The sequence below is a fragment of the Aotus nancymaae genome, unplaced genomic scaffold (assembly GCF_030222135.1).
Source record: "Aotus nancymaae isolate 86718 unplaced genomic scaffold, 86718_ANA_hifiasm-v0.15.2.pri h1tg000029l, whole genome shotgun sequence".
NCBI classification, from domain to species: Eukaryota; Metazoa; Chordata; class Mammalia; order Primates; family Aotidae; genus Aotus; species Aotus nancymaae.
Genome location: NW_026988442.1, coordinates 10,737,579 through 10,764,654, shown reverse-complemented (window position 1 = coordinate 10,764,654; position 27,076 = coordinate 10,737,579). Strand labels below are relative to the sequence as shown.

Here is a 27,076-nt window from a genome sequence, read left to right as displayed (position 1 = left end):
TCATTTCACCCTCTCGGTAATGCTTCAAGGGGAAGGCCATGATCCTATTGTCACAGACGTGGGAACTAGGGCTCCAACACTGTGCAATGAGTCCAAGGCCTTGCAGCTGGCGAGAGGGTGCCCAGAGTCAGACCCTCTCCCCAGGTTCAAAGAGAGTGTACCCCTGCTATCCCTTCTGCATGGCCCAGCCTGCTGGAAGCCAAGTGTGTCTTCTGGGCTCTTGAAGGTGGCAGCAGGTGCCAGGGAGGCTGCTACTGCAAGTCTGGTGTGGATGCCCCCAGGTACACCCTTAGGTCCGAGAGAGTGGACTGGACAAGCTTGGCAGGGATGGTCTCTCGCTGCAGCTGCTGGTAGGCCGCGTAGCGGTGGCAGCCGCCGAAGGAGTAGAAGTAGTCACCTCCCTGGGACCCTTTGATCCAGAGGACATCGATGGGGGGCACGCTGTCGGGGTCCTCCTGGGGAGAAGAGGCACAGAGTCAATGGACATGGTACAAGGCTTGAGAGTTTGCAAAGCAGACTTTGTCCCCCTGTGCTGAGCTCCTTACAAGGTGCTCACACTGGACTGAGAGACAGCTGTTAAGTAGCAGGAATTTTGTGAGCTGGTCGCCATCATCTTGTAGCTTGAAAATGAGCCATGGGAGAGTGTTTACACCAGAGAAATGGACAGATGCTACAAATCAGGATTTCTCCCACCCAGACCCCAGGTTGTTAGACATGTATCAGTATACCACATGTGCACTATCCATCGGGCCCCGCAGACCCTGGGAATATGGTACAACTGGAATGAGACAGAATCAGGCCCTGCCTTCAGGGGGCTCCAGTCTAGTGAGAAAGATGGAACAAGAACTAAATATTAGAGTGACAAATGCTATGACAATAACATAGGCGACAGGACGGAGATGGGGTCCAAGAGCCCTCTCTGAAGTGAGAATGAAGCAGAGCACTTGGAAAGATAGAGAGGTGGGGCCAGGAGTGGTGGCTCACGCCTGTAATCCCAGCACTTTTGAAGGCCAAGGCAGACGGATCACTAGAGGTCAGAAGTTCGAGACCAGCCTGGTCAAAATGGCAAAACCCTGTCTTTACTAAAAACACAAAAAGCTGGGTGTGGTTGTGCATGCATGTTATCACAGTTACCTAGGAGGCTGAGGCAGGAGAATCACTTGAACCTGGGAAGCAGAGGTTGCAGTGAACTGAAATCACACCATTGCACTCCAGCCTGGGCGACCCAAACTGAGACCTCATTTAAGGAAACAAAAAAAAGAAAGATAGAGAAGTGGAATAGTTCAATGAAGAGCCTGACTGCCTGGGTTCAAATCTAGCTCTGCAACTTAACAACTATGTGATCTTGGGCAATTAACGTTTTTGTGCCTCAGTTGCCCCATCTGTCAAATGGGATGGAGATAACAGATCCATCACATAGAGCTTTTGGGTTAAATGAGTTAATATATATAAAGCCCTTCAAACCGTGCTTGGCACCCGGAAAGCACTCAGTAACGTATGCTGTGTATGACCTGAGGGAAGAACATTCCATGCAAAGGGAACAGTAAACGCAAAGTGCCTGAGGCCACAGCACGTTCACTGTGTAGGAGGCATGGCAAGGAGGCCAGCGTGACTACAGTGGACTCCAGGGCTCAAGCAGTGGTCAGAAAGGCCAGTAGGAGCCAGATGGTGCAGGTCTGCTTTTAAGAGCAGTGGGTGGGCCCTGGAGTGTTCGCAGCAGGGGAGGGTGACGTGATCTGATGCACATTCTAGAAGGTTGTCACGGGAGAACAGACTTGGCAGGCTGGACAAGGGCACAAGGCAGAAGGCAGAGGGGAGGCCTCTGCGGGTATTCAGCAGAAGACGCTGGTCTGGATGACGGTGTGGTGGGGACAAAGAGAGGTTTGGGACACATTTAGGGGTCAGAGATGAGGGATCTTGCGGAAGGGGTACATCCAAGGGCCAGAGAAAGAGACGAATCTAATTTGACTTCCTGCTAGAGGCCCATGCAGCCAGGTGGAGAGCGGGTCATCCTCTAAGTAGGGAAAGCCTGGGGCAGGACAGGTGCAGGGTAGAGCACTCTGGGGAGACCCCATTAAGTGTTAGCTGCCTGAAAGGCCTCCTGCTGCTGGCCCACAGGTTCTCTCTCATGATCCACAAATGATTATTCAGCAGTAAGGCACAGCAGTTGCAAGCCTGAGCTCTGGAACCAAGCATACCTGACTCTGGATCTTGGCTCCTCTCCACAGCAGCTGGGGCACCCAGCCCTCTGAACACCATTCCTTACCTGTAAACTGGGAATAAGACATCTAGAGGGCTGCTGATGAAGAGTCAGTGAGCTGATGCCTATGGGGTGTCAGTGAAGCTCTAAGGAGGGGCAGCCGTGCAAGGCAGGCCTTGTGCTGGGTACTGGAGGCATGATGGTGGTTGGTCAGAATGATGGCTCCTGAAGATGTCCAGGTCCTAATCCTTGTGCATGTGTTACCTTACATGGGAGAAGGGACTTGGCAGAGGGAATTAAGGTAAGGATTGTGAGATGGGGAGATTATCCAAGGTTATCTAGATGGGTCAAATGTCATTATCATGGCCCTTAAAACTGGAAGAGGAGGTCAGAGTGATGCGATGTGAGAAAGCCTTGGCCTGATGTTGCTGGCTTTGAAGACGGAGGAAAAGGCCATGAGCCAAGCAGTGTGGGTAGCGTCTGGAAGCTGTGAAAGCTGAGGAAATGGATTCTCCCCTGGAGCCTACAGAAAGCAGTGCAGCCCTGCTTGATTTTAGCCCAGTAAGACCCATTTTGGACATCTGACCATAAATAAATCTGTGTTGTTTTAAGCCATCGACTTTGTGGTAACTTACAGTGGCCCCAGAAAACCAATACAGGTGTATTAGTAAGCAAAGGCAGAGCTCATTCTGGCCCTCAGAGCACACAGTTCTAGCACGGAAGGCAGGTGTCTCAACAGGACGTTAAAAGACAGTGGGCTGTAATCGCAGCACTTTGGGAGGCCAAGGCGGGCAGATCGCTTGAGGTCTGGAGTTCGAGACCAGCTGGGCCAACATGGGGAAACCCTGTCTCTAGTAAAAATACAAAAATTAGCCGGGCGTGGTAGTGGACGCCTGTAATCCCAGCTACTCCAGAGGCTGAGGCAGGAAAATCGCTTGAATCCAGGAGGCAGAGGTTGCAGTGAGCTGAGATTGCACCACTCCTCTACTCCAGCCTGGGTGACAGCGAGACATTAAAAAAAAAAAAAAAAAAAAAAAATGAGAGTTACGCTGGTGGGCACACAGGTGGCTGCAGGCCCACAGAAGCCCCTAACCTGGTAGGGATGGTCAGGGAAGATCTTGATGTTGAGACAGGAAGACCAAGGAAGAGTCAGAAACAACAAGGAAGAGATAGAAGAGATATCTCTCCTATCTCAACAGGAGAAAAAACCCAGTGGTGGACGCGGCGTGCATGGCAGATCCCTTCCCATCTCAGATAGCCAGGTACTGTGCTACTGCTGTGGGACGGGGTCCTCACCCTTGTGGAGTTCATATGAGGTGGGGAAGACAGAATATAAAATGCAACACAAATAAATGTACAATATAATTTCTGGGGGACATAAGTGGTACCCTGAAACACATCTCAGGCTAAAGGGAGAGCTAGAGAGGTCAGGGACCCTGACCAAGGGTGATCAAGGAGGCCGAGAGCTGAAGCAGGCAGAGGAGCAGGCCTTGTGTTTGTCTGGGGAGGTGGCTCCAGGTAGTGAGGACAGTAGTGTAAACACTAGGACTGAAAGGGGAGGCTGTAGTGGTGCTGGGTGGGGCTTAGGGATCTCCTGTGCTCACCTTCTCAGCGTCAGGGGGAAGGGGAAGCAATGTCACACAGGCCTAACCTGACACCTGTTCCTGCAGCGCCCCCCACCCAAGTTCCTGCCAGAATCACTCCAGCATTCTCGAACACCCTCCCTCAGTGGTGGAGCTGACCCTTGACCTCCCTCACTTCCCATTCAGACAAGGCCCTCCCAGCAGATAGGACACATCCATTCCCACTGTCACTGACTGTCATGGCCATGAGACCCCATGGCTTATCGCTGGGCAGTGGGGCCCAGCTGCCTGGGTGTGACTTCCAGCTATGTCACTTTTTAAGCACCTGATCTTGGTCAAGCCACTGAAATCTTCCCTTGCCTCAGTTTCTCGTCTGCAAAAGAGAGACACTATCTACCTCATAGGGTTGGCATAGGAAATTAAGGGACTTCTTTCAGCTCCTGGGCCACTGCAAGCACTAGCGTTATAAGCGTTATCATCACTACTTTAATTATCTCGTCCAATTCCCTCCTTGCTCAAGTGAGGAAACAGGTACAGAGAGGCCCAACCACTTGCTCAAGGTCACACAGCAGATGCTAAGCTCCGGCTGAGCCCGGAACCAGTCCATCTCGTGTCCATCGCGGCGACCTCCCTCCTCCGGAGCCCTCCCTCCGGCTGGCCGGCCTCCCCGGGGCCTCACCCGGATCGTATCCACGAGGCTCTGCACCTTAGCGTGGTCCAGCACGGACGGCAGCGGCCGGATGAGTACGCTCAGTGGCACGTTGTGCACCGCGGAGATGCAACCCGAGTGGATGCTGCCGCCCTGCGCGCCGCCGCTCGGCCCGGGCCCCTCGGGCGCCCCCCTACTCGCGCCGGCCCTGCCCAGCGTTCCTCCCGCACGCAGCCCCATCGTCGCCGCCAACGTCGCCGCCGCTGCCGCCGCCGCGGGACGCGCAGTCTCCCGGGCTTTAACTCCGGCCGGTCCATACCATTCCGCGCATCCGGGGGGGGGGCGCCGGGTCAGGGCAGCGCGCGTTTCTCCCCCGGCGCCACCGTGGTCCGGCCTCCAACCAGTGGTCCCCAGCCCGACTCCGGCTCCGTTCGCTGCGTGCTGCCGAACTCGCGCGGGGCTCCGGCTCTCCACCGGGGGGCGCCTTCCGCCTCCCCTCCGCCGCGCGGCGTCCGAAGAGTGGGAACGCCCGGGCGGGCTGACTCAGGGTGAGTTTGCAGGTCGCCGGGCGGGAGGGGCGCGGGTGACGCACCGGCCGGGCTGACTTAGGCCGCGGGGGCGGGGGCGGAGAGCGCGGCGGACCTGCCCAGCCAGGATGAGTCGGCAAAGCCCGCAGTGCGCCGCCGCCCCGCCGCTAGGGCTCCTAGCCAGCGAGGTGATGATCCCCACAACGGTTCCACTCCCAAGCTGGTGCTGGCCGTGTCTGGAGCCGTTCGGAACGCTTTGCAGGTATATTAACTTATTTAAACCTCAGAACAACCCTGCAAGGAAGGTATGATTGTTATTCCCATTTTACAGAAGAGGAGACTGAGACACAGAGGTTTAAGTGATTTACCCAAGATAATGGAGCTAGTAAGTGGCCGAATCCGCGTTCAAATCCAGACACTCTGGCTCCAGAGTCCGCTCTCTACCCTACCGCTGGCTGCCTTGGTGCAACAGGGACTTCACACGGAGCCCTCAAGAGTCGCGCTATGTGTGGGCTCTGCCTTCAAGTTCCACACTGTTTGTATCATTACAGCACTATAGGAAGTGGGTTCAGTTCTAGACCCGCTTGTCCAAGGTCAGCTGGAATGAAAGGCAGGTCATAAGAGTTCAAACTATGGGACCACTTAACCACCAACTCCAAGCAGGAAGGTGGGGGATCCCAGGCTCCGCTGAAGACAAGCGTGTCTGGTTTGCGTGTCTTCCTGCTTACCCTGGATGGCACGAACATGGAGGAATGCATACTTACCCTGCCAGCTGGAGAAAATTCGAGATGGAGGAGGGGCGGCCAGGGGTTTCTACTTTGCCTTGCGACAGTTGCTGACACTTTCTGAACTCCATCTGTAGAATGAAGTAATGCTGCCCATCACTCAAAGTTGTGTGAATTGAGAGGGCTCATAGCGCTCTGTGAATTGCATAACATCCATTTTGTTGTTGAAGATAATTTATTTTGGGTTCTTAGTCTCTCACAAAACCTTAGTCTCACAAAATCTTAGTCTCTCAGAAAACACCGAGACCAAGACTTCAGCATTTCCCTTTCGAAACATAATTCCCATAAGCACCTAAATGCTACTTTGTTTCAAGCAGTAGAATGACACCCACACCTCAGCACCGCCCCTCCAAAAAAAATTAGAGATTTTCGGCTGGGCGCGGTGGCTTACGCCTGTAATCCCAGCACTTTGGGAAGTTGAGGTGGATGGATTGTTTGAGGTCAGGAGTTCGAGACCAGTCTGGCCAACATGGTAAAACCCCATCTCTACTAAAAATACAAAAAAATTAGCGGAGCATGGTGGCCTGTGCCTGTAATCCCAACTGCTCAGGAGGCTGAGGCAGGGGAATTGCTTGATCCAGGGATGTGGAGGTTGCAGCAAGCCAAGATTGCACCACTGCACTCCAGCCTGGGCAACAGAATGAAACTCTGTCTCAAAAAAAAAAAAAAGAATAAGAGAATTTCATCAAGAGGGAAGTTATCCCTTCTGTAACATCTTCCTCATTACAGGAGATAAGAATGGCAGGATAACAGTTTCTAGAGTGGAAAAGTAGAGATCTGGCCTGATTCTCTCATCATGGTGTGCCCCGGGGAGGCCTCATCTCCTGGCATCAAATTCTGTGTGTTAAGATATCTATGGCCCAATTCAAAATGGCTTAAGCAATAAGAATGTTTATTTTCTCACATAAGATGTTTGGAGGTAGGCGTGTCCAAGGTTGGTAAAGAGGCAGTTGAACAATGTGATCAAAAACCCTGATTCTGTCTGGGCCTGATGACTCACACCTGTAATCCTAGTACTTTGGAAGGCAGAGGCAGGCGAATCACTTGAGGCCAGGAGTTCAATACCAGCCTGGCCAACATAGTGAAACCCTGTCTCTACCAAAAGTACAAAAATTAGCCAGGCATGGTGGCATGTGCCTGTAGTCCCAGTTATTCCAGAAGCAGGAGAATTGCTTAAAACTGAGAGGTGGAGGTTGCAGTGAGCTGAGATCACATCACTGCACTCCAGCCTGAGCAACATAGTGAGATGCCGTCTTGGGAAAGAAAAAAAAAAGGACTGGTTCTGTCTATCCTTTTGTGCCATCATCCTCAGTGTTCTGTTATCCTGGGGAATGCCCCTCATGGTCCCAAGATGGCTGCTGTAGCTCAAAGCATCACATCACTACATGCGAAGGTCCAAAAGTGGAAGTTAGGACATCCCTTTGAGCCTCTTTTTAAGAGTGAAGAAACCTTTCCCGGCTGGATGCAGTGGCTCGCACCTTCTGTCCTTACATTCCTTGAGCCCTGAAGTCCACTCTAGTCACACTGGCCTCTTTGCTGTGCCTACTCCACAGCGAATGTATCCTGGCCTCAGGCCCTTTGCATTTGCTGTTCCCTCTGCATGGAATGCTCTTCTCTCAGGTCACACACAGCATACATTACTGAGTGCTTTCCATGTGCTCAGCATGGTTTGAGGCACTTTACATATATTAACTCATCAAACCCAACAGCTCTATGAGATGAGTCTGTTATCTCCATCCCCATTTGATAGATGGGGCACGCCTGTGGGAGTGCTGCCCATACATAAGCACATTCCGGAGGTGCCAGACCATTCACTAATGGGGGCAGGAGCTGGCGAGTACATGCCAGTCTTTCAGAGAGATGCTCTAGACCATTCAGATCTTTCTGCACCCTTCTGAGACCAGAAGTACTCAGCCCTATTGCTACAACTGACTTCACTTGAACACACTCTCTGTCCCATTCCTCCCGCCCCTCACTTCTGCTTCCAGGGATCACCACCCACATGAACGACTTTCACTCAAGTCTCAGACTTGCTATCAGGGAACGAAAACTAAAACAAAAGGGAAACTTGATACTGGGTCATCCCCTATAGTTCTGTACCTCGCGTGGGCTATTTTATTAGATGCGTGACCTTGGGCCAGTCACCTGTCTGTGCCTGTTTCCTAATCTGCAAAATGGACATAATGCCACCTAATTCACAGGGTTGCTGGAAGAATGAAGAGAGCTGATGTTACGTGAAGTCTTTAGAACCGTGCACAACACATTATAAGTGCTCAATAAATGTTTGCTGTTTGATTGGACTTTAAATTATAATAGAGTTTGAAGGTCTCTCTGTGTCTTCACTTTCAGACTAGTCTTGATGTATTAGTCAAGACTTTTGTTTGCCAGTGACAGAAAGCCAATGTGAATTAGCTTAATGAAAATGGGGATGCTTGGCTATTCCCTTGACCAAGGTGAAGCCAGCCTCAGGGGAAAGTAGGTTGAGATATTTCTTTTCTCTGCCCCTCACTCAGCAGAGGGATTATCTCTACATGTCAGGAACATGGCTGTCTATAGCGATGATATTTGGCTTTAAATAAGGGAAACCTGACAAGAGGGACTTAATACAACTTAAAATGTTTCTTCCATTGAAAAATAAAAAGTCTGGCTGGGTGTGGTGGCCCTTTGGGAGACCGAGTAATCCCAGCACTTTGGGAGGCCGAGTCAGGCAGATCACCTGACGTTGGGAGTTCGAGACCAGCCTGACCAACATGCAGAAATCCCATCTCTACTAAAGATACAAAATTAGCCAGGCGTGGTGGTACATGCCTGTAGTCCCAGCTACTCAGGAAGCTGAGGCAGGAGAATTGCATGAACCCTGGAGGCAGAGGTTGTGGTGAGCCAAGATTGCGCCATTGCACTACAGCCTTGTCAACAAGGCTTGAGATGGAGTGAAATTCCATCTCAAAAAAGAAAAAAAGAAGGCTAGAGGCAGGAAGTCCATGGCTGGGATGACTGCTTCATGATCCTTAGTGGCATATGTCCTTTCTATCTTTCTGCTGTAATTTTAGAGCAGAGTGTTCATTCTCAGGGTCACCTCCTATTCAAGATTGCTGCTGAAGTGCAAGCCATCTCATCCAAATTCCAGCCTGGAAAGAGGTGGAAAAATGGAAAGGCAAAGGATAGGACGGTTCCCTTTTATAGGATGCTATCTCAGAAGTTTTGTATAATACTTCCCCTTGCATGTCATTGACTGGAAATTGGCCACGTGGCCACCCCTGGTTGCAAGGGCAGCTGGTTATTTTGTCTTCATTCATCATGGCAATGTGCTCAGCTAAAATTGGAGTTCTCTTCCTAAGGAAGAATAGAGATTGATAAGTAGCTGGCAATCGGAGCCATAGCTCTCAAGTTACAGGCCGTATGGCACAGAGAGAGGGAGAGAGAGAAAATTTCCAAGTTATAGTCAGATGCCCATATGAACAAACCAGCTATGGCCTTGGGGGACAGAGACTTTTTTAAAAGCATAAGCCACCATTATTTATTATAATGACTTAAAGGTATGGAATTAATTTAAAGATAATTACTGGTCACCTGCTATTGGCTAGGCTAGATCCAGGGGATTTTGTGATGAGCAAAAAGACACTGCCAATCTCTGCCTTGTGAAGCTTACAGTGTAGTGGAGGAGTCAGATAATGACCAAACAGTCACATGGATGAATGGAAAGTAAACGTTGATGGTAGGTGCTGCAAAAGAATGGCATGTGGTTCTGAGGAAGTGTCTTAGTCGTTTTGGGCTAAGTTGGGCTAAGGTATTGCTCTGCCACAGCAATACCATAGACTGGGTGGCTTATAAACAACAGAAATTTATTTCTCACAGTTTTGGGGGCAGAGAAATCCAAGATTAAGATGACTTGGGTGTCATTCACCCAACATTTGTATGCTGAAATCCCAACCTCCAGGTGATGGCGTTGGGAGGTGGGCCTTTGGGAAGTGATTTTGTCATGGGCAGAGCCCTCATGAGTGAGATTAGTGTCTTTTTTTTCTTTGTTAGAGACAGGGTCTCACTTTGTTACTTAGGCTGGAATGCAGTGGAAATGTAATGAAAACTTCAAAATTTTTTTAAAGTCAGGAACCTGGTAATATCTAAGGAATTCCGAACAGACTATTGGTAGAAATATGGATGAAAAAGGCCATTCAGATGAGAAAATGAGGAAGATATTATTGGACAACGAAAAAAAGGCCATCTTCTTATAAAATGGCAAAGAACTTGACTGAATTATGTCCATGTTCTAGTGTTTGGTAGAAGGTAGGACTTGTGAGCAATGAAACTGGATATTTAGCTAAAGCTATTTCTAAGCAAAGTGTTGAAGCTGTGGCTTGGCTCCTCCTGACTGCTTACAGTAAAATATAAGCAGAAAGAAATGACTTCAAGATGTAACTTTTAAACAAAGAGGAAGCAAAACATAAAGATTTGAAAAATTTCCAGCCTATCCATCTTGCAAAAAATGAGAAAGAATGTTTGGAGAAAACACTGTAGTCTCCATAGGAGACTGTAATGGTTATGAGCTTAATCAGTTGTCCCAGCAGGAAAACTGCCACCTTGAACTGAAGGGGAAGGAGATGGGAAGGGATGAAGGAAGGCTGTTGGACTTCTTGGATTTTTTAGGACAAGACCAGAATGCAAACTATTCTTCAAGACAAGGGAATAATGACCCTGAAGGCAATTCAGAGATCACCAAAGCTATCTCCTTGCTTTCAAAAGTGGGGGGCATTGCCTTGCATTCAACAGGTCAGAGGGCCTCTGTCCAAAGCCATGGAGGAGGAGCTGCCCAGAGCTGTTGGGATGGGGCTACCCAGAGCCTTGGGAACATGACCTCTGCTGGATACAGCTGTAGGGGCAGGACCACCCTCCCAGAGGGTACAGAGTGTGGGACCACCACCATCGTGGGTCTGGAAGTCTGCCTCAGTGGACCTGGAGGCAGAGCATTGAACCAAAAATGATTTTTCTTGAGACTTAAGATCTCATGTAGTTTGCCTTCCAGTTTGGACGTAATTTGGATCTGCTATTCCTTTCTTCCTTCCTACTTCTCCCTCTTGGAATGGTCTATCTTATGCCTGTCTTACCATTGTATTTTGGAAGCAAATAACTTGCTTGATTTCACAGGCTCACAACTGGAGAGTAGTTTCCCAGGATGCATCACACCTTGAGTCTCAGCCACATCTGACTTAGATAATACTTAGCTAATAAAACTTTGGATTTTAGACTTCAGAATTGATGCTGGAATGAGTTAAGACTTTTGGTGTTGGGATGTAAGGAACGAATGTATTTTGAATATGACAAGGATGTGAATTTGGCAGGGAGCAGAGTTGGGGAAGGAGGCAGAATGCTATAGACTGTTTGTATTCCTCCAAAATTCATGTTAAAATCCTAACCCCCAATATGATGGTATTAGGAGATGGGCTTTTGGGAGGTGACTAGGTCATGAAGGCAGAACCCTCATGAATGCAATCAGTGACTTTATAAAAGAGATCCTGGAGAGCTCCCTCACCCCTTCTTACCATGTGAGGACACGATGAAAAGATGGTGGAACCAGGAAGCAGGTCCTTACCAGATATTGAATCTGCTGGCCCTTGGATCTAGGACTTCTCAGTCTCCAGAACTGTGCGAAATACATTTCTGTTGTTTACAAACCACCTAGTCTATGGTAGTTTTTTTTTTTTTTTTTTTTTTTTTTTAAAGACAGAGTCTTGCTATATCACCCAGGTTGGAGTGCAGTGGCACGATCTCGGCTCACTGCAACCTCCGCTGCCTGGGTTCAAGCGATTCTTCTGCCTCAGCCTCCTGAGTAGCTGGGACTACAGGCACATGCCACCATGCCTAATTTTTGTATTTTTAGTAGAGACAGGGTTTCACCATATTGGCCAGGCTGGTCTCGAACTGGGATTACAGGCGTGAGCTGCCATGCCTGGGCCGGTAGTTTGTTATAGCAGCCTATAACTAAGACAGACATAATCTAATCTGCACTTTTGAAAGATCCCTGTGGCTGCTGTGGATAGAGGGAGGGAGGCCAGGGAACCAGAACAGATCCAAGGAGACCAGGGAGAAGGCTGGTATAATTGTCCAGATAAGAGATGATGGTGGCTCTGGACCAAGGTGGAGACTGAGAAGATGGAGAGGAAAAATTGACAGGACCTGGTGGATAGGGTTGTAGGGTGGGGAGAGAGGCGAGAGGACATGACCTCTGGGTTTTGTGACTGCAGGACTGGATGGGTGCTGGTGTCATTCACAGAAGTGGGATGCCCCAGAGGAGAAGCAAATCACGGCTTTAGACTTGGGCTGGTTTCTGTAATCCCAGCTACTTAGGAGGCTGAGGCAGGAGAATTGCTTAAACCCAGAAGGCAGAGGTTGCAGTGAGCGGAGATTGCACCACTGCATTCCAGCCTGGGTGACAGAGCAAGACTCTGTCTCAAAAAAAAAAACAAACAAGAAACCATTGGAGATTTTGTGGAGTTGAGGGGAGGTTCCCACAATGCTGTCATTGTTGAAAACAGCTAGCACATTGCTCAGGATGCAGCTGCTTGTCCAGAGGTGTGTGAAGGGAAGGCGGACAGTCTACAAACTGAGTGCACTGCTTACACAGGAGGAAACCGACAAGGAGGCCCCAGAAGAGGCAGGTTCTAGCCTGCAGCTTCCCCACTCCAACCATTGGCATCCATCCCTCAAAGCACGCAGGCCTTGCTTCTTGGTGAGTCTGAGTTGAGGGTAGGTGGCAGGGGGTTGGTGGTCCCCAGTGAAGTTTTTAGTAAGGTGAGGCAGATTTGTGTTTTGAAGGATCACTAAGGCAGCTAGCGAGGATGATGGATTGGTTGCCCTCAACACTTGGTAACAGCTCAGAAGCTCTAGGGGCAACTCACTGTTTTTGGACAACTTTGCTGGTTGAGCCAAAGTCAACCTTTTTGCCTGCTTCCACTCACTGCATATGTGACCGTATACGACTGGGCAGAGCAGTAGGGGGTGAACTAGGGAAGGACATAGGGGTTATAAACTGGCTGTCAACAGACACATGTGGCCCACAGTTGTAATCGTTCGGCAGCTGTAGTTAATTTGAAGTGTATTTCTCTAAGGTGAGACACACTCTTTCCAATTAGTCGCAGGCTTCATCTTCCCTGATGTCTTAAGGCAACTGGCTTCCCTCACATGTTATTAATCTGGTTCTTAAACCCTTATTTGAGGAATATTAAGGATTGAAGATGCCTGAGACCTTGTGAATGCCAAGGGACCCTTGGGGCTGTGTGACCCTTGGTGGCAGCTAAGGCTGGTCAGGCTACAGAGAGGAAAATGGAGTGGAAAAATACTATCTCTCAGATGCCCTCCCCTTCTTCTCATTCCTCTTTTTCCCCTCCCCACCCCGCTCCAAACATAAGGTCTAGAGGCAATGGTGAGTGGCCAAAGTCCCTTTAATATCCCTGAATTGCGTTACAAGTAATACTGCTGGAGGTGGGGAAGGAATGGGGGTTTGGGGGTGAGTTGGGATAGGAGGGAGGAGGAGCGCCAAGCGCTCATACAAAATATGGCCAAAAGGCTTAGCATGCATGGAAAATTATTGCTGTCAGAGTTCCTATTTACAGGGTCAACACCCTCCATAATTGCTTCTGCAACCCCTCTCCCTCCCACCATCCCTGCAGCCTCCCTTCACGCTGGGCCTGGGGCTGAGCAAAGGCCCATTCACCCCTCTGAAGCCCTAGGGACGTGCCCCTGCTGCAGGGGTGCCTCCGGTCTCCCCCCTCTATTGTGGCTAAGAGGAGGGGAGAGGAGGATCCAAGAGTCCAGGACTCCTGCCCCCAAGCTGGGTGCGGAGCGATGGGGCAGAGGCGTGTGCTTAAAGCAGAGGGGGCCAGGGCCCGTGCGCATGGAAGTGTGTGCTTCGGTCCTCGCCCGGGCATGCAAAAGCGCAGCGGAGGAGGTAGTGGCGGCCAACGGGCGGGTGGCTGGCAGCCCAGCCCCTCTGTCCGGGAGAGTTGCATAGACTTGGCCGGGAGAGAGCAACCCTCCCGGGGAGCAGGCTAGAGGCCCCAGCGGGTCCGGGGCTCATTCGGTCCCTGGAACGTGGGGTCCCTTGAGAAGAGGAATAAATAGGAAACAAATCGGGGAAGCTCCTCTCTCCGGGCCGCCTGGAGTGGCAGCGGAAGGTTCAGGAAGGTGGGGACCTGCCCCACGCCTGGACCTCCTGATGCTCCCTCACCCCCCCAGTTGAGGGTCAGCAGGCTGCACCCCCCATTCTCGAGTCCCTTCCTTAGCGAGTGCAGGCTCTGATGAGGGTGGGTTTCTCCCGAGACACGGGGGTGTGTGTGGTGGGGGCAGCCCTCTGTGGCCTGTGCTGTCCCGCTCCTTGTCTGGCTTCCTGACCTCCCAGTCCAGCTGGGGAAGCCAGACTGTCCCTGGGTGAGGCCAAGAGATTAAATAGAATAATAAATAGATAAATAAATAAATACACAAATAAATAACTGGAAGGACCCAGCCGGACAGGGGGAAGGGCATTGGTGAGGTGCTCCAGACCTCCCCACAACAAGTGAGGAAGGGGTCCTGTGGCCCTGGGGATGGGGGAAAGTGCTCAGAGAATCTGGGGGAAGGGCATCTCCAGACTGGAAGCCCAGGTTGTGCAGTGGTGAGAGAGGGGTTACACTAGGGGGCAGGACCCTGAAGTGCCCCTCAAGTCAGGTTAGGTAAACTCAGAGGGGTGAGAACTGCTAGAGGGGTGAGGGGATCTGGGGCTGGGAGTGGGTGATGAGACCCCCATGGACTGAGGAGAGTGGGAAATGTCTGTGGGGGTGGTGGTGGTGGTGGTGTGTATGTGAATGGCCGGACTTAAGGCCTGGGCATGGACGGGTCAGGGACAGACTTCAAGAAGGGGAAGATTAGATCCCCAGAAGGACACACTCTGGGAGACTCAGCAGAGAGGCCCGAGCTCTGGGGTTGGATTGTGGTCTCAGGGCGGCAGGGCCTGAGTCCAGGTATGGACGGGGAACCTGAGGCAGGTATGGGCGTCAAGGGTATAGGTTTGCGGCTTTCACGGGGGGCTCCAATAGAGGAATGGTCAGAGATTCAGCTGAGAAATGAGAGAAAAGATCTAGAAGTTAGAAGAGCAGCGCGGGGTCTGGGAGGGGGAGAAATTTCCGGCTCTGGGGCGCGGGAGAGGGGCGGACCTGGTGCCTGAGTTGGGAGCCTTGAAGGCGCGGACAGGGGGTCAAGGTCCGAGGGGTGGCCGGAAAGGAAGTGGGTCAGGGGCTCTGGGGAAGACGGTGCTGGAAGTGAGTCGTGGGTTTGGGGGCTGGAGAGAAAAGTTCCGGGCCGGGCCGGGGGTCCCCACGAGAGGGGCATGGGCAGGGAAACGTAGCCGGGGATGGGCGAGGGCGCTGCGGGCGTAGGTCGGGGTCCCGGAAGGCTCAGCTGGCCGGGCCGGCGGAGGCCGGCGGGGGCGGCTCGGCCCCCTTGACGCAGGCTGCCTCGCAGTGCTTGTGGAGGTAGGACTTGAGCGCGAAGCTCTTGTCGCACTGGCGGCAGCGGTAGTGCTTGAAGGCCGAGTGCGTCTGCATGTGCGCGCGCAGGTTGGAGCGGTCGGCGAAGGCCTTGCCGCAGTGCGCGCAGCCGAACGGCTTCTCGCCGGTGTGCGAGCGCATGTGGCCCTGCAGCAGCCAGGGCCGCGAGAAGGCCTTGCCGCACACGCCGCACTTGTGGCGCAGGTTGTGCGTGAGCACGTGCATGGCCAGCGCGGGCATGGACACGTAGGCCTTGCCGCACGTCGGGCACTTGCGCGCCAGCTGGCTGTCCAGGCTGCGGTGCGTCTGCTTGTGGCGGCTCAGGTTCGACGACGTGGCGTAGGTCTTGCCGCACTCGGCGCACGCGTGCCGGTGCCCGCCGCCCGCCGGCGCCCCTGCGCGCCCCGCGCGTCCCCCGGCGCTCCCCGCGTCCCCCGCGACCCCCGCGTCCCCGCCGCCCCCGCCCCGCCGCCGCCGCGAGCGCCCGTCCGAGATGAAGAAGGCATCCATGGAGTAGCTGTCGGTAACGGCCGCCTCCCCTCGGAAGTAGCGCGCCGACAGGCTCGACTGCGGGCTCTCGGGGTCGCTGTACTCCTCCGGCGCCGCCGGCGGGTACGCGGGCTCGGCTGGGGCCAGCTCCAGGCCCGGCTTCTGGTCCGCATCGTAGCTGCTCGGGGGCAGGCAGTGCGGAGCGTACCCTGGAGGGGGCGAGAAGTGGAGAAGGCGGTGAGAGGAGGCGCCGAAGAAGGCTTCCCGCTTTAAGCAGATCACCCCTTTCGCCCCCTGCTCAATGCAGGGGTGGTGGTCCCCGACCCGCACCTCTGCTCTTCGTGTCCGTGTCGTGGGGAGTCCCCAGTGAGAATTCATCTCCCCCTCCTCCTCCCACTTGGCTGGAGTTGGACCAGGAATCCTGTCTGCCAAGGGTTTGAGTGATTGGTGGGTGGGCAGGCTGGGGAGGGTTCGTGTCAGGCAGCCTGAGTTCCAATCCTCCCTCCATGGACTGCAATGCAAATAGCCGCCACCCCATCCCACGGAGCATGGGGCCGGCGCGGTTCTACAAACCGTGACTTCTCTATCAAGTGCTCACAACCATGGAATGATGGTCTTATTATAATACCCACTCTGCAGGTGGAGAAACCGAGGCACAGAGATGCAGCAGTCTAACCTTACAGTCAGTAAGTGGGGCCCAGATTCAAATCTTGCCCGTGTGACCCTGAAGCCCATGCTCTCTCTATTCCAACAACATTCTGTCACTGCAGTCCTGTAACTTGTCTGGATCTCAATTTTCTCATCTGCAAATGGAGCTTGTAATTGGACACCTCCTTCCAGGGTCGTTGGAAGGACTGAGTAAGATGACGATAATAAACGTGTATTAAGCTCTTACTGTTTGCCAGACTCTGCCTCGGTGCTTTACACATGTTAACTGATTTAATTGTCACAGACCCAAGGAAGTCGGCACGATTGTAATCCCCATTTTATGTGTGAGAAAATTAACAAAGAGGGGGAGCACACCGTAATTGCTGTATAAATGTTTGCTATTATAATGATTGTCTCCTCCCCCACCACACTGCGAGCTCCCCAGGGTTGGATTGTGTGCCCAGCACACGCCTGACTCCAAGTAGGTGTGTGATGAATAGATGTTGCACAAAGGAATCACAATCCAGTTAGACTCACCTGCCAGGGTTGCTGGAGCATTTAAGAAGGGTCAAGTGTGTGGCATGTAATAGGTGCTACAGAAAGGGGACTTCCTCGTACCTGCTCCCAAGCTTGCTTTGCTTTATGTTCATCTAGAAGTCGTGGGGAGTCCCCGGTGAGAATTCACCTCCCCCTCCTCCTCCCACTTACCTGGAGTTGGACCACGAATCCTGTCTGCCAAGGGTTTGAGTGATTGGTGGGTGGGCAGGCTGGGGTCTCCCAGGGGATTCCATAGGGTGTTCTCATGGGCAGGGGTCATTCTGATTTGCCTCTGCCTCCCACTGCCTAGGCTGGTCCTAGCACCTTCCCTGGGGACCCTGGGGGCTGGGCTCCCTGGAGAGTTTCTGGCAGACAAACTTTTCATCCTAGCAATTGATGGGCAAGTGATTCCGTTGTTCTGTGATTCCACAGAACAGTGATGGTTAGGTTCCTTTCGGAGGTTTCACACCTGGGTAGTGGGAATTGACTGTCTCCTGGTGACCCCCCCCGAGACCTGTAACCACTCCTCCTTCCCTCCTCCCTGTAGCCTCCTTCGCTAAAGTGAGCAGGTGGAAGAGGGTTTTGTGAGGTGGAAACAGGATTCCAAGATGTTCAGACTTTTAGCTGAGTACTCTGGTCAGCTTCCCTTCTCCGAACAGCCTGGCTGATTCCACCTTCAGGCCTTTGCCTCCCATCTGGTGTTTGGAATGGCCACAGGGTGAGGTCTGTGCAGCCCTGAAGGCAAAGGTGTGCCCTGATTTTCACCTCTGTCCCTTCAGCAGCCAGCACAGGGCCTTCTGCAAACAGAAGTGATTGGGGATTGTGGAAGTGGATGACTCAGTAGGGAGGGGCTCTGTGGTCAGATGCAAAGAGGGACAGTGATAGTGGCAATTTTTTCATCTGGGGAGAGGAGATGCCTCGTCCTATGTCTCCTGTTCAATCTGCCTCTGGTCTGACGGTTCCTCTGCTTCCCAGTCCAGGAACCAGGCCCCGTGCTCAAATCCCAGAAAGTTCAGGAAGTATGGTTTCAGACTGAGTTAAATACCTGTCAGGCACTCCCAGACCCCCCTCCTTCTCCTTCTGTATTTCCTCACGTTGTAATTCCTGGTGATGATAATAATAGCTAATATTCATTGAGCACTTAAACTGTGTGTGCCAGGCACCGTGCTAAGTGCTTTGCTCCCATCATCTCACTGAATCATCACACAACTACTCTAATCACAGATGAGGAAACTGAGGGACAGCGTGGTGATGGCACTTGCTCCAGGAGTGGAGCAGGGATTGGAATCTACTGCACTGCCCCCCTGGTTTCCCACATACTGGGAGGTCCTCGAGGAAGGGGCTGTGGCTGAGTTGTTCACCTCCTATCCCCAGGACCCTAGCTAGTGGGCACTTAATCAGTATTTGTGGAATGAGTGATGATGATTTGCAAGTCCAGCCTCACTCCTCAGCCCAGCAGGATCTACTGTAGACAGTCCACCTGGTCTCAGGATGGGTCTGCACCTCATGTGGCTGGGGCCAGGGAAGGGGAAGGGTGATTTGGTTCCCCAGCACAGAGTCCGGCTGGGTGCCTTTGAGAAGGTCGTGCCTCGGGTCCTTTTTTTAAATGGGATTTATTTGGAGGGGCAACTGTTCATGTGACCAGTGTCTTGTATGTTCTATTATTGAAGAAGGATGACATATTGGATAAGAGCACAACTTTGGAGCCAGACAGCCTGTATTGTTTTGGCTCTACCATTCCCAGCAGTGTGACCTTGGACAAACGATTTGGCCTCTCTGTGCCTCTACCATTTCAGTAAGGAGTTTGCCAGTAAGCAAATAATATATAAACGAATAATAACCAACACTCCCAGAGCACTCCTGAGTCAGGCACTGTTACAAGGGCTTTCCACACATGAATGCATTCTACCCTCATGACTCTCAAGGTGCTACCATTTTACACAAGAGGAAACCAAGGCACAAGGAAGTTAAGCAACAAGCTTAGGGTTGTGCAGCTAAGAAGTTAGAGCCAGGATTCCAGCCTAGTGGCTGGCACATGTTAAATCCACCGCACATGTTGGCTGTTATTATGAATAACAGTAACAGTCTCCCCAGATGGGTTTCTGTGCCACAGCTCTCTTGGTGTCTGCCCCAACGCATCTTGCTGCTCCTCTCTGGGCCTCTGTTTCCTCACCCAGGATGTACAATTTCTAATTCATGTTCTATTGGGAAAATTTCTGGTGCATAGTAGGAGCTCAATCAGAGAACCAGAGCGTTCTCAATGAGGTTCTCTACTCATGGCTCCCTCTGCTGGCTGCCTTCAGGACTGTTGACCTTACTCCTGTTGCAAGGGCCTCTTTATACAGAAATAAGGGCGTCTTAAACAAAGGCTGCTCATTTGCATGGGGAGGGATGCAGAATTGTCTTCAGGGTAGGAATTGTGAGCGCAGATCAGACACCCAGTTGGTGGAGTCTGGCATGGGTTGAGAGCATCCTATGAGAGTTTGTGTGGTCATGTTAGGAGGAAGTGGTTCTAACTTGCTTTGTGACTGTGGCCAGGTTGCTTAACCTTTCTGGGCTGAATCTGTACATGAGAAAGATTGACTGGAATGGTCTAAAGACCCTTTCTGCATCATGGCTGAATCAGTCCCTCCATGATGCTGTTTGCCCCCTCCACTCCCCGCTCCTCCAACTCCACCCTGTTCTCCTCAGATTCACAGACGTCTCCCTGTGCAACCTTGGGAAGTTACTTAACTTCTTTTTGCCACACCTGTATAAGGGAGTTCATAATAAGGTTGAATAAATGAATGCTTGTAAAGTGCTTAGTACAGTGCCTGACATAATAGCTGCCCTCTTGAGCTGTTACTATTATTGTCATTGGTAGTATTCCTACTTTTCCTGGTGATATCCTTCTAATCTGCCAGAGGGTGGGAGAAACACTTGCGTGTCTTAGGCTGCTGTGTGACCTTGGGCAAACCACCTCACATCTCTGAGTCTCAACCCCGGAGACTTCTTTAGGACACTAAGCCATACTTTAACCTAATGCATGGAACCCGGACAGGTACCTTCCTCTGCCCTAAGGGTGACTATAGAAGGCTGATATGCCTATCCTGCAACTGACAGGGTGGGACAGGACTCTTGCTTGGGTTCCCACAGAGATAGGGATGAGCTGGGATTCAGGGAAAAGAGAATCTCAGATGAAATCGCTCATGCTGGCCCACACTTGAATTCAGACCCTAGCTGTGTGACCTTGGGTAAGTCACACAACTTCTCTAGGCTCAAATCCTCCATTTGAGGGATGGGGGCCAGAGCCACCTGTCATATAGGGATATGGGGAGGGCCCAGAAATACTTTGGAGATGTGTACATGTCACCTGGGAATGACTCTGCTTTTCCCTGCCCAAGAGCCTTGATATTTTAGACTGAAGGTCCAGAATCTAGTTTTTTTTTTTTAATCGGTACTCAAAGGAGTGGTGAAAGGGAAATTTATGAGAATTAAGGTGCTGGGCCCTCTGCAAACACTGTCTCATTTAACTGCCTGACCCCTGGAGTGACGGAGGGGGATCTGTAACAAATACCACTACTGTTACTGCTGGTGCGTCCAACTGACACCAGCCTCCCTGTGAGCCAGACATCACACTGTGCCCAGAGGCCCAGAGAGGGGAGAGATTTGCCCGAGGTCACTGGAGAGGGTGGAAGGTTCGAAACCCTCCAAGCCCTGTGTTTTTTCTAAAACACCAGAGAGGGCATGGAGACTTGCTGGGGAAGGGATCTTCAGTTGGTGGGGGAAGGTGTGGTGCGTTTCCTCAAACACACCACCTTGTTGGTCTGTGTCCTGTGGGATAGTGGGGTGGTGGGGGCATGGAGAAGCTGTTGTGAAAATGGCTCAGCCCCTTGGAAATATTTGTAAATCATACTTAATAGAAGTAATGTCTGTCACTTATTGAGCACTTACTTGGTGCAAGGCACCCTGCTAAATGCTTTGTGCACATTAGCTCATGTCTGAGGTCACTTCCCTCCATGCCCTTGTTCTGCAGAAGCTGAAGCCCAGACAGGGGCCTTGACTCACCTCAGGTCACAAAACAAGTTCTCACCAGAGCTGGGCTGGCCTCCTTTTCTTTTCTTTTCTTTTTCAGTCCGAGACTCCTTTCCCCAGTCTCTCCCAGACTCCCAAGGTACCAAACTTTCTCCAGGGAATTTCTAGCCTCAGCCTTACCTCCCTGTCCCAAGATGGGCAGAAAAAGACAGGGGCCTGGTGGTGGGCCAGCTTCCCAGGCGGCCCACTTTCCTGAGGAGGGCTGGGCCCGCTGGGTGGTGGGGGCTGGAGGGGCTGCTGCATGGGTATATTTAGAGCTGCTTCTTGCTGTGCCAGGGCCTCGGGCCTCGAGAATCAGCTCTAGCCAGCTGAGCAGAAAGCCAGGTCTGTCAGCAGCAAAGCGGGATAAAAATAGTTTCTCCTGTCTGCTCGCAGAGCTGGGCAAAGGGGCTGGGTACCTCCCCCTCCCCTTATTATAGCATCTTTGTTAGCGGTTCCCTGGGCACTGGACCAGAAATGACACCCACCTCCTCCAAAGGGCTGGCAGCTGGTACATCTGCCCACGGGGAGGAGGTCCCTGAGTCCAAATGAGCAGGGGACAGAGTGAGGTCTGGCCCAACATGACCAACGCTGCAGGGCTTGGGGCTGATGCCCGCTGACCCAGGCCCAAGGAGCTTCGAGAGAATTCCAAGGCTCTTTTCTACCACCCCCACCTCTTGGAATTCCCCATATTCTGGTCTTTCCTGACTGTGACCCAATTCCTGTGGCCTACAGGGAGGTCCAGAGCTCTGCAGGAATCAATAGGAAAGATTTTTCGGGGGGCGTGGAGGTGAGAGTGAGTGGCTCAGGGTCTTCAGTTGCCCAGCCTGGTTGGCAGAGCTACCTCCCGCTCCCTCGGGGGGATCTCCAGTGGGCCCTTTCTGTGCCTCCTTCCAGAGACAGGGTGTGTTGCACAGTGCTCCACCTCCTCTCCTGGCCTCCTGCTTTCTGCTCTGCCCCTTCCCTCTCTAGAAGGGTGCACTCAGAGGGCCCATTCCAAACCCCTCCCTCCCCAAAGACTGGCAATGGACGCTTCATTCCAGGAGAGTCCATAGCTGGGAAGGAGACCAAGAGGCCTGAGGGACCCCATCTCTCTCAGCAGAGGGCCTCGAGGCTGGGGGGCCCCTAGGACCTGTGGATGGAGCACCCACCAGGGAGGTGTGACACGGCACACCATTTATACTCTTGTGACTTCGGGAAGTCACGGGCCCTCCATGACCTCAGTTTTGCCTCTGTAGGTTAAAGTGAATCCTCCCCTGCCCTCCCTGCCCTTTGTCCACTATGGATTTGTGTGTACAGAGAGTGCCTTTGGGATGCGTAGATTGCTGCACTGACATAAGGGACTTGGTGTACTCTCCTGCCCTCCTTCAACAATCAAAGACTGAGACTGTCTAAAGCATGGAAACCCTCATGTCCGTCTCGTAACCCTACCCCCACGTTTTAGAGGAAATCAGAGGTTCCCAGATTCCGTATCTCACATGGGGCCCATCATTCCACACTTCCACTGAGTCCTGTTAATTCACAGGAAAATTAGATTTCTGGATCCCTAGCAGGTCAAAGTGGAAAGAGATCATATTCAACTGTTTGATATTATGAAGGGGAAACAGAGGCTGGGAGGAGAGGGGAGACTAGGTCAAGGCCACACGGAAGACTAATGGTGAGTCTAAGACTTGAACTCAGCCCAGCCTTGAAGAATGGATCTGGACATGATCTAAACTGGAAATTGGGCCTGAGTCTTGATTCCGGACCCAGCACTTTGCCCCGGACCTGTTCACAGATATTGAAATTTGAACTTGGACATGGATTTGTCCTGGATAGCAGACCTGGACTTATAACCTCAGAAAATGACCTTGGACCCGGTCCCGTACCTGAAGTTTGACCTAGACATTGGACTTGGACCTCAGAGCTGTACCTGGATGCTGAACTGGATGTTGGACCTTGACCTAGACTTTGAACCTGGGCCTCTGACATGTCTTTAATCTGGACCTTGTATCTGGAGCAAGGTCAAGATACCAGGGGAAGGGGTGGTTATAGAAGGCTCAGATGGGCCTGCTGTGTGTCCATGGGCACTTCCACAGCTTTCTCTGTGCTCACTCTTCCAAAAGATTGGGGAAGCCCTTTTGCACCGCTGCTCCCCAGAGGAACTTTCTGAGGTGTGGAATGGATATGTAGGAGCTGGGGACATTGGGTTGGGCTCCTGGGCCTGGCCTGGAGCGACTACCTGGCGCCATCAGAGGGAGTGAGAGGAAGTGGGCGCTGGTTTAATGTGGTCAACTAGATAAGCCCATAGAAGTAGGAGGGTTTCCTCAGCCTTCTGGAGGAGGCTTAATGTAGCTGCAGAGGGCAGACAACTGTGTTATTGGATTGGCATTGATCCCTCATCTGCCTGGGTTGGATGTACTCTGAGAGGGCATGAGGGCAGGATGGGGTGGAGATGCAGAGGAAGAGGGGCCTGGCTCCCAGCTGGGGTTCAGAGTTAAGATGGAGGGGAGCAGACGCTCCAGAAGATATTCTTGGCAGGGGCCCACGGAGACCACTGGCATGCATATGGGTGGGTCGCCTTCTCTGGGGTGACTGAGAGTCCCAGCATCCCTCAGGATGAAGGCCTGGTCTGTGGGGAGGGCCTGGTGGAGTTGGAGGGTGAGGTTAGCAGAGGGTTAGAATAATGTGAGTTGGCATCTCCCAGAAAGACTGAGTCTGCTCAGAATCACCCAGGGGAGAAGAGGGGAAGGGAAGGCAGTGGAGGAGCAAGAGAGGCATCTTATTGGAGGGGACAATGAAATTAGATCTGTTCCCATTAGTCAGGGAGCTCTGCAGAGAGACCTGGTGCTTTCCTCATTTTGGGGGCTCCCCTTCCCTATTTAGGGGTTCTGTGGGCTTAGGTGGACCCTGGATCACAGACACACTTGCTGCACCCTCTGCTCTGCCCGGTGGTGGAGGCTGAAAGGGTGTAGGAAGGCAAAGAAGAGCTTTGCTTGTGTGTGTGTGTGTGTGTGTGTGTGTGTGTGTGTGTAGGAGGAGGAGGAGGAGTCCTCCAGGAATTCTCCAGCATTCTCAGGCATTCCCGGAGCTGGGGTATACCTCTTTAATTTGGGGTTCTGCATCTTTATCAGCTAGGAGCTTGTGGTTTCTCTGACCTCCACATTCGCAGGCTTGCCTGGCCCCTGCTCCCCCCACCCAGGTTTCCCTTCCACCAGCCTCATCCTGACCCTGCAGCCTGAGCTGCAGGAATGGCTTGTAAGAAGATCTTTCTAATAACTGGAACTATCTCCAGCCCCAGGCCTCCCCCTCCCTCCCTCCCTCCCTTCCTTCTCCTCCCTCCCTCTCCTCATCTTCCCCCCTCCTCTCTTTCTCCTTGTTTACCCAGCACACTTACACATGCTGAGAGAGAAAAACGTCGGCTCAGCAATTTTTCACACTTCCCTCAAATGCTCAGCAAGGTTATTTCCGGCAGAGCGGAGACAACAGGCCACCAGGAGCCGGCGGGCTCTCAGCAGACCCCCGGCACCCTCTACCCGCCCAGGGAATAAGGGATCCCTCACTGCCCAGTCTGGCCACACCCCAGGGAGGAGAGAGGCCCCTGAAAACAGGACAAGGCAGACTCTGTATTTCCCAGTCACACCTAGGCTTGGTCTCTGGCACTGACCATCCACTGCAGACACTGCCAAGGTGGCCAGGCCAGGGTGCCTGTCCTCACCATGGGGTAGCCTACAGAGACCAAAGCCAAGAAAAATGCCTGATCCCAGAAATGCTGCCACCCTCAGCCAGGCGGCGTATGTTCAGTGGAGCCCTAAGGAAACCCTGACAATGGCCTCTCAGCATCCTGTTAGACCCCTGCGCAGGCATCTCCAGTGCCCCACACTCATACTTGACCTTCACAGAAGCTGAGCTTGTCAAAGTTGGAAGGATGCTTAGTTTATGCCATCAAAACTCTTTCACTACTGGGTATGGTGAGGACCAGAGAAGGGAAGGCGCTTGCCCAAGGTCACACAGCAAGTGAGAGATGTAGAGCCCTGGCCTCCAAGTTTCAGGCCAGGCTTCCGGCTATCAGGACAGCCTCAAGATTCTTGAGAGGTCGGGGAGTTGGTCTGGAGCCCCATGGGGAAAGGGACAAAGACAGAGGTGGTTCTAGGGTGTTAAACCCGGTGGAACCTCCACAGAAACACCCTGCTGGTGGCTCTGCACCCGCCCTGCTTCCCACTATTCACTCAGGGGCTCCTTTCAAAGCTGTTTTGGACTGAATTCAAGGCAAGGCATTCTCTTGCCTCCCTCCTGAGGAACAGTCTGCAGTTTTGGCTGTGCATGGGAAATTCTCTGGGCTTCTCTGGGTTTCTTCAGCTGGCCTGGGGACAGGTCCAACGGGGCTTCAGGGGGTGGAATCTCAGAGCTTTGTGTCAGTCCCTTAAGGGATCCATATCCCAAGCTTGCAGATATTTCAGTTTCTACCAGCTTTGAGCACACAATCCCCAGCTTTGGCATGGCCCCAGGTCCACCCTCTGTCCTGCCAGCCCTCAGCCCAGCTCGGCCATGTCCCTGGGCTTCTGTCCTCCTCCTCAAGAAGCCCTGTGGTCAAGAAAGGAGGACAGTAGAATAAGGGACATGTGGGCAGAGGAGAAGGGTTTTCTGTTAAGGATCTGGGGGAGGCCAGGGGATGAGGGACTGTAGCTGTATCCCTGATTACTCTGTAACTTCTTTGACCTTGATGAGGTCACAAAGCCCTTTGCCCAGCACTCTCTCTCTACCTGGTGTGGCAGAGTGATGGAATGTGGGTGAAGTGCTTGGAAATCTCAGAGGTGGAAGCCCCCACCCTCCCAGGCTCCTGTCTTTGCCATCTCAGTTCCCCCCTCATTCTCAGCCCTTTCTTTTCTCCTCTCTCTCCCCACCCCCCATTTCTCTCTCTCTCTCTCCCTCACACACGCACACACACACACACACACACACACACACTCACTCTAAAGCTGCCACATGTGATGTCAGATCTCTCACTACCAAAGGGACAGACACCTCCTCTCCAGACACCTGCCCTGGTGGGGGCCATCAGGGGAGAACCCTTTTGTGATCCCCTTGGTGGAGGATGAGATCCACAGAAGAAGTCTCCACTTCTCCCTGCCCTCCAGAGATCACCCCCTTCTGCACCTGAATGACCTCTCTTGTCCCCCAAACCCTTGTCTCTGCAGGAACTTGTTCTGAGAAGAGATGGTGTGTGTGTGTGTGTGTGTGTGTGTGTGTGTGTGTATCGGGGAGGGGGCTTAAAAGGAGCAGCAGGGTTGGCTCTGGAGGGGGCTGAGAAGGTGGAGATGGGGAGGGAGTGCAATCCCAGGGACCAGGAGCTACTTTGGGGGAACCCCTCCCAGAAATCCCCTTTTTCTCTCAGTCCCCAGGACAGGCCCAGCCTTTGGCAGGCATGTGGCTGAGGGTAACAAAAGAGTTATTGAGAGAGGGGGTCTGAGAGCACTTGTGTGGCATCGGGGGAGCAGGTTTGAAGGGAGGGAGGGCGCCCCCAGCCACCCCCAGGGAGCCAACCCTGTCTCTCCAGGGACTGAACATCCAGGGCTCTTTACCTTCTCCCTACCCAGGCAGCCAGCTTCTCTTCCTCAACTGGGGAGAGGGGACCCTCAAACTGGTTCCTTAGTCCCCAGCACTGGTCCCTCATGAACGGCCCTCTCTCTGTATTCTCTGGCCACCCCCCTCACTCTAGCCCTATTTGAGGGCCACAACTTTCAAAGTCCCGGCTGGCGCGTGGCTGCGGGATGGGCCGACCCCGCGACTTTCCCTTTGTACGACCTAGCCCCTGCCCCGCCCGCACGGCCCTTGGAAAGCCCGGGAGGCGCACACGGCCAGAGAGATCTCCTCCTGGGGTTTCCTTTCGCGCGCGCCCCTCCTCGTGGCCCAAGTTGGGGAGGGCCCCAGCTCCCCTCGCCTCTCCTCCCAACACCCCCCACCCCCGTCCCACTCACCGTTGTCCCCGGGAGGCCCCCGGGAGCCAGGCAGCACGTAGGCTGTCTCCAAGGGGTGGTAGGTGGGGGCCGGCACCCCGCTGCACTGGAAGCCGTCCCCTTTGATCTTCTTTACCAGGAAGGAGCGCGGCAT

The 27,076-nt window shown here is 52.8% G+C and overlaps 2 protein-coding genes across 2 annotated transcripts; both read right to left on the bottom strand.

The window, feature by feature from the left end:
* Positions 1-245: 245 nt before the first annotated feature.
* Positions 246-4,672, bottom strand: SRXN1 (sulfiredoxin 1). Its single transcript, XM_012455263.3, has 2 exons — positions 4,463-4,672; positions 246-455 (listed from the first exon to the last, which is right to left on the bottom strand). Exons 1-2 carry the CDS (start codon positions 4,670-4,672, stop codon positions 252-254), a joined length of 414 nt encoding a protein of 137 aa, XP_012310686.1. The 3' UTR covers positions 246-251.
* A 10,494-nt stretch (positions 4,673-15,166) lies between these two features.
* SCRT2 (scratch family transcriptional repressor 2) lies at positions 15,167-27,076 on the bottom strand. Its single transcript, XM_021665772.2, has 2 exons — positions 26,944-27,076; positions 15,167-15,957 (listed from the first exon to the last, which is right to left on the bottom strand). The coding sequence occupies exons 1-2, from the start codon at positions 27,074-27,076 to the stop codon at positions 15,167-15,169; spliced, it is 924 nt and encodes a 307-aa protein (XP_021521447.2).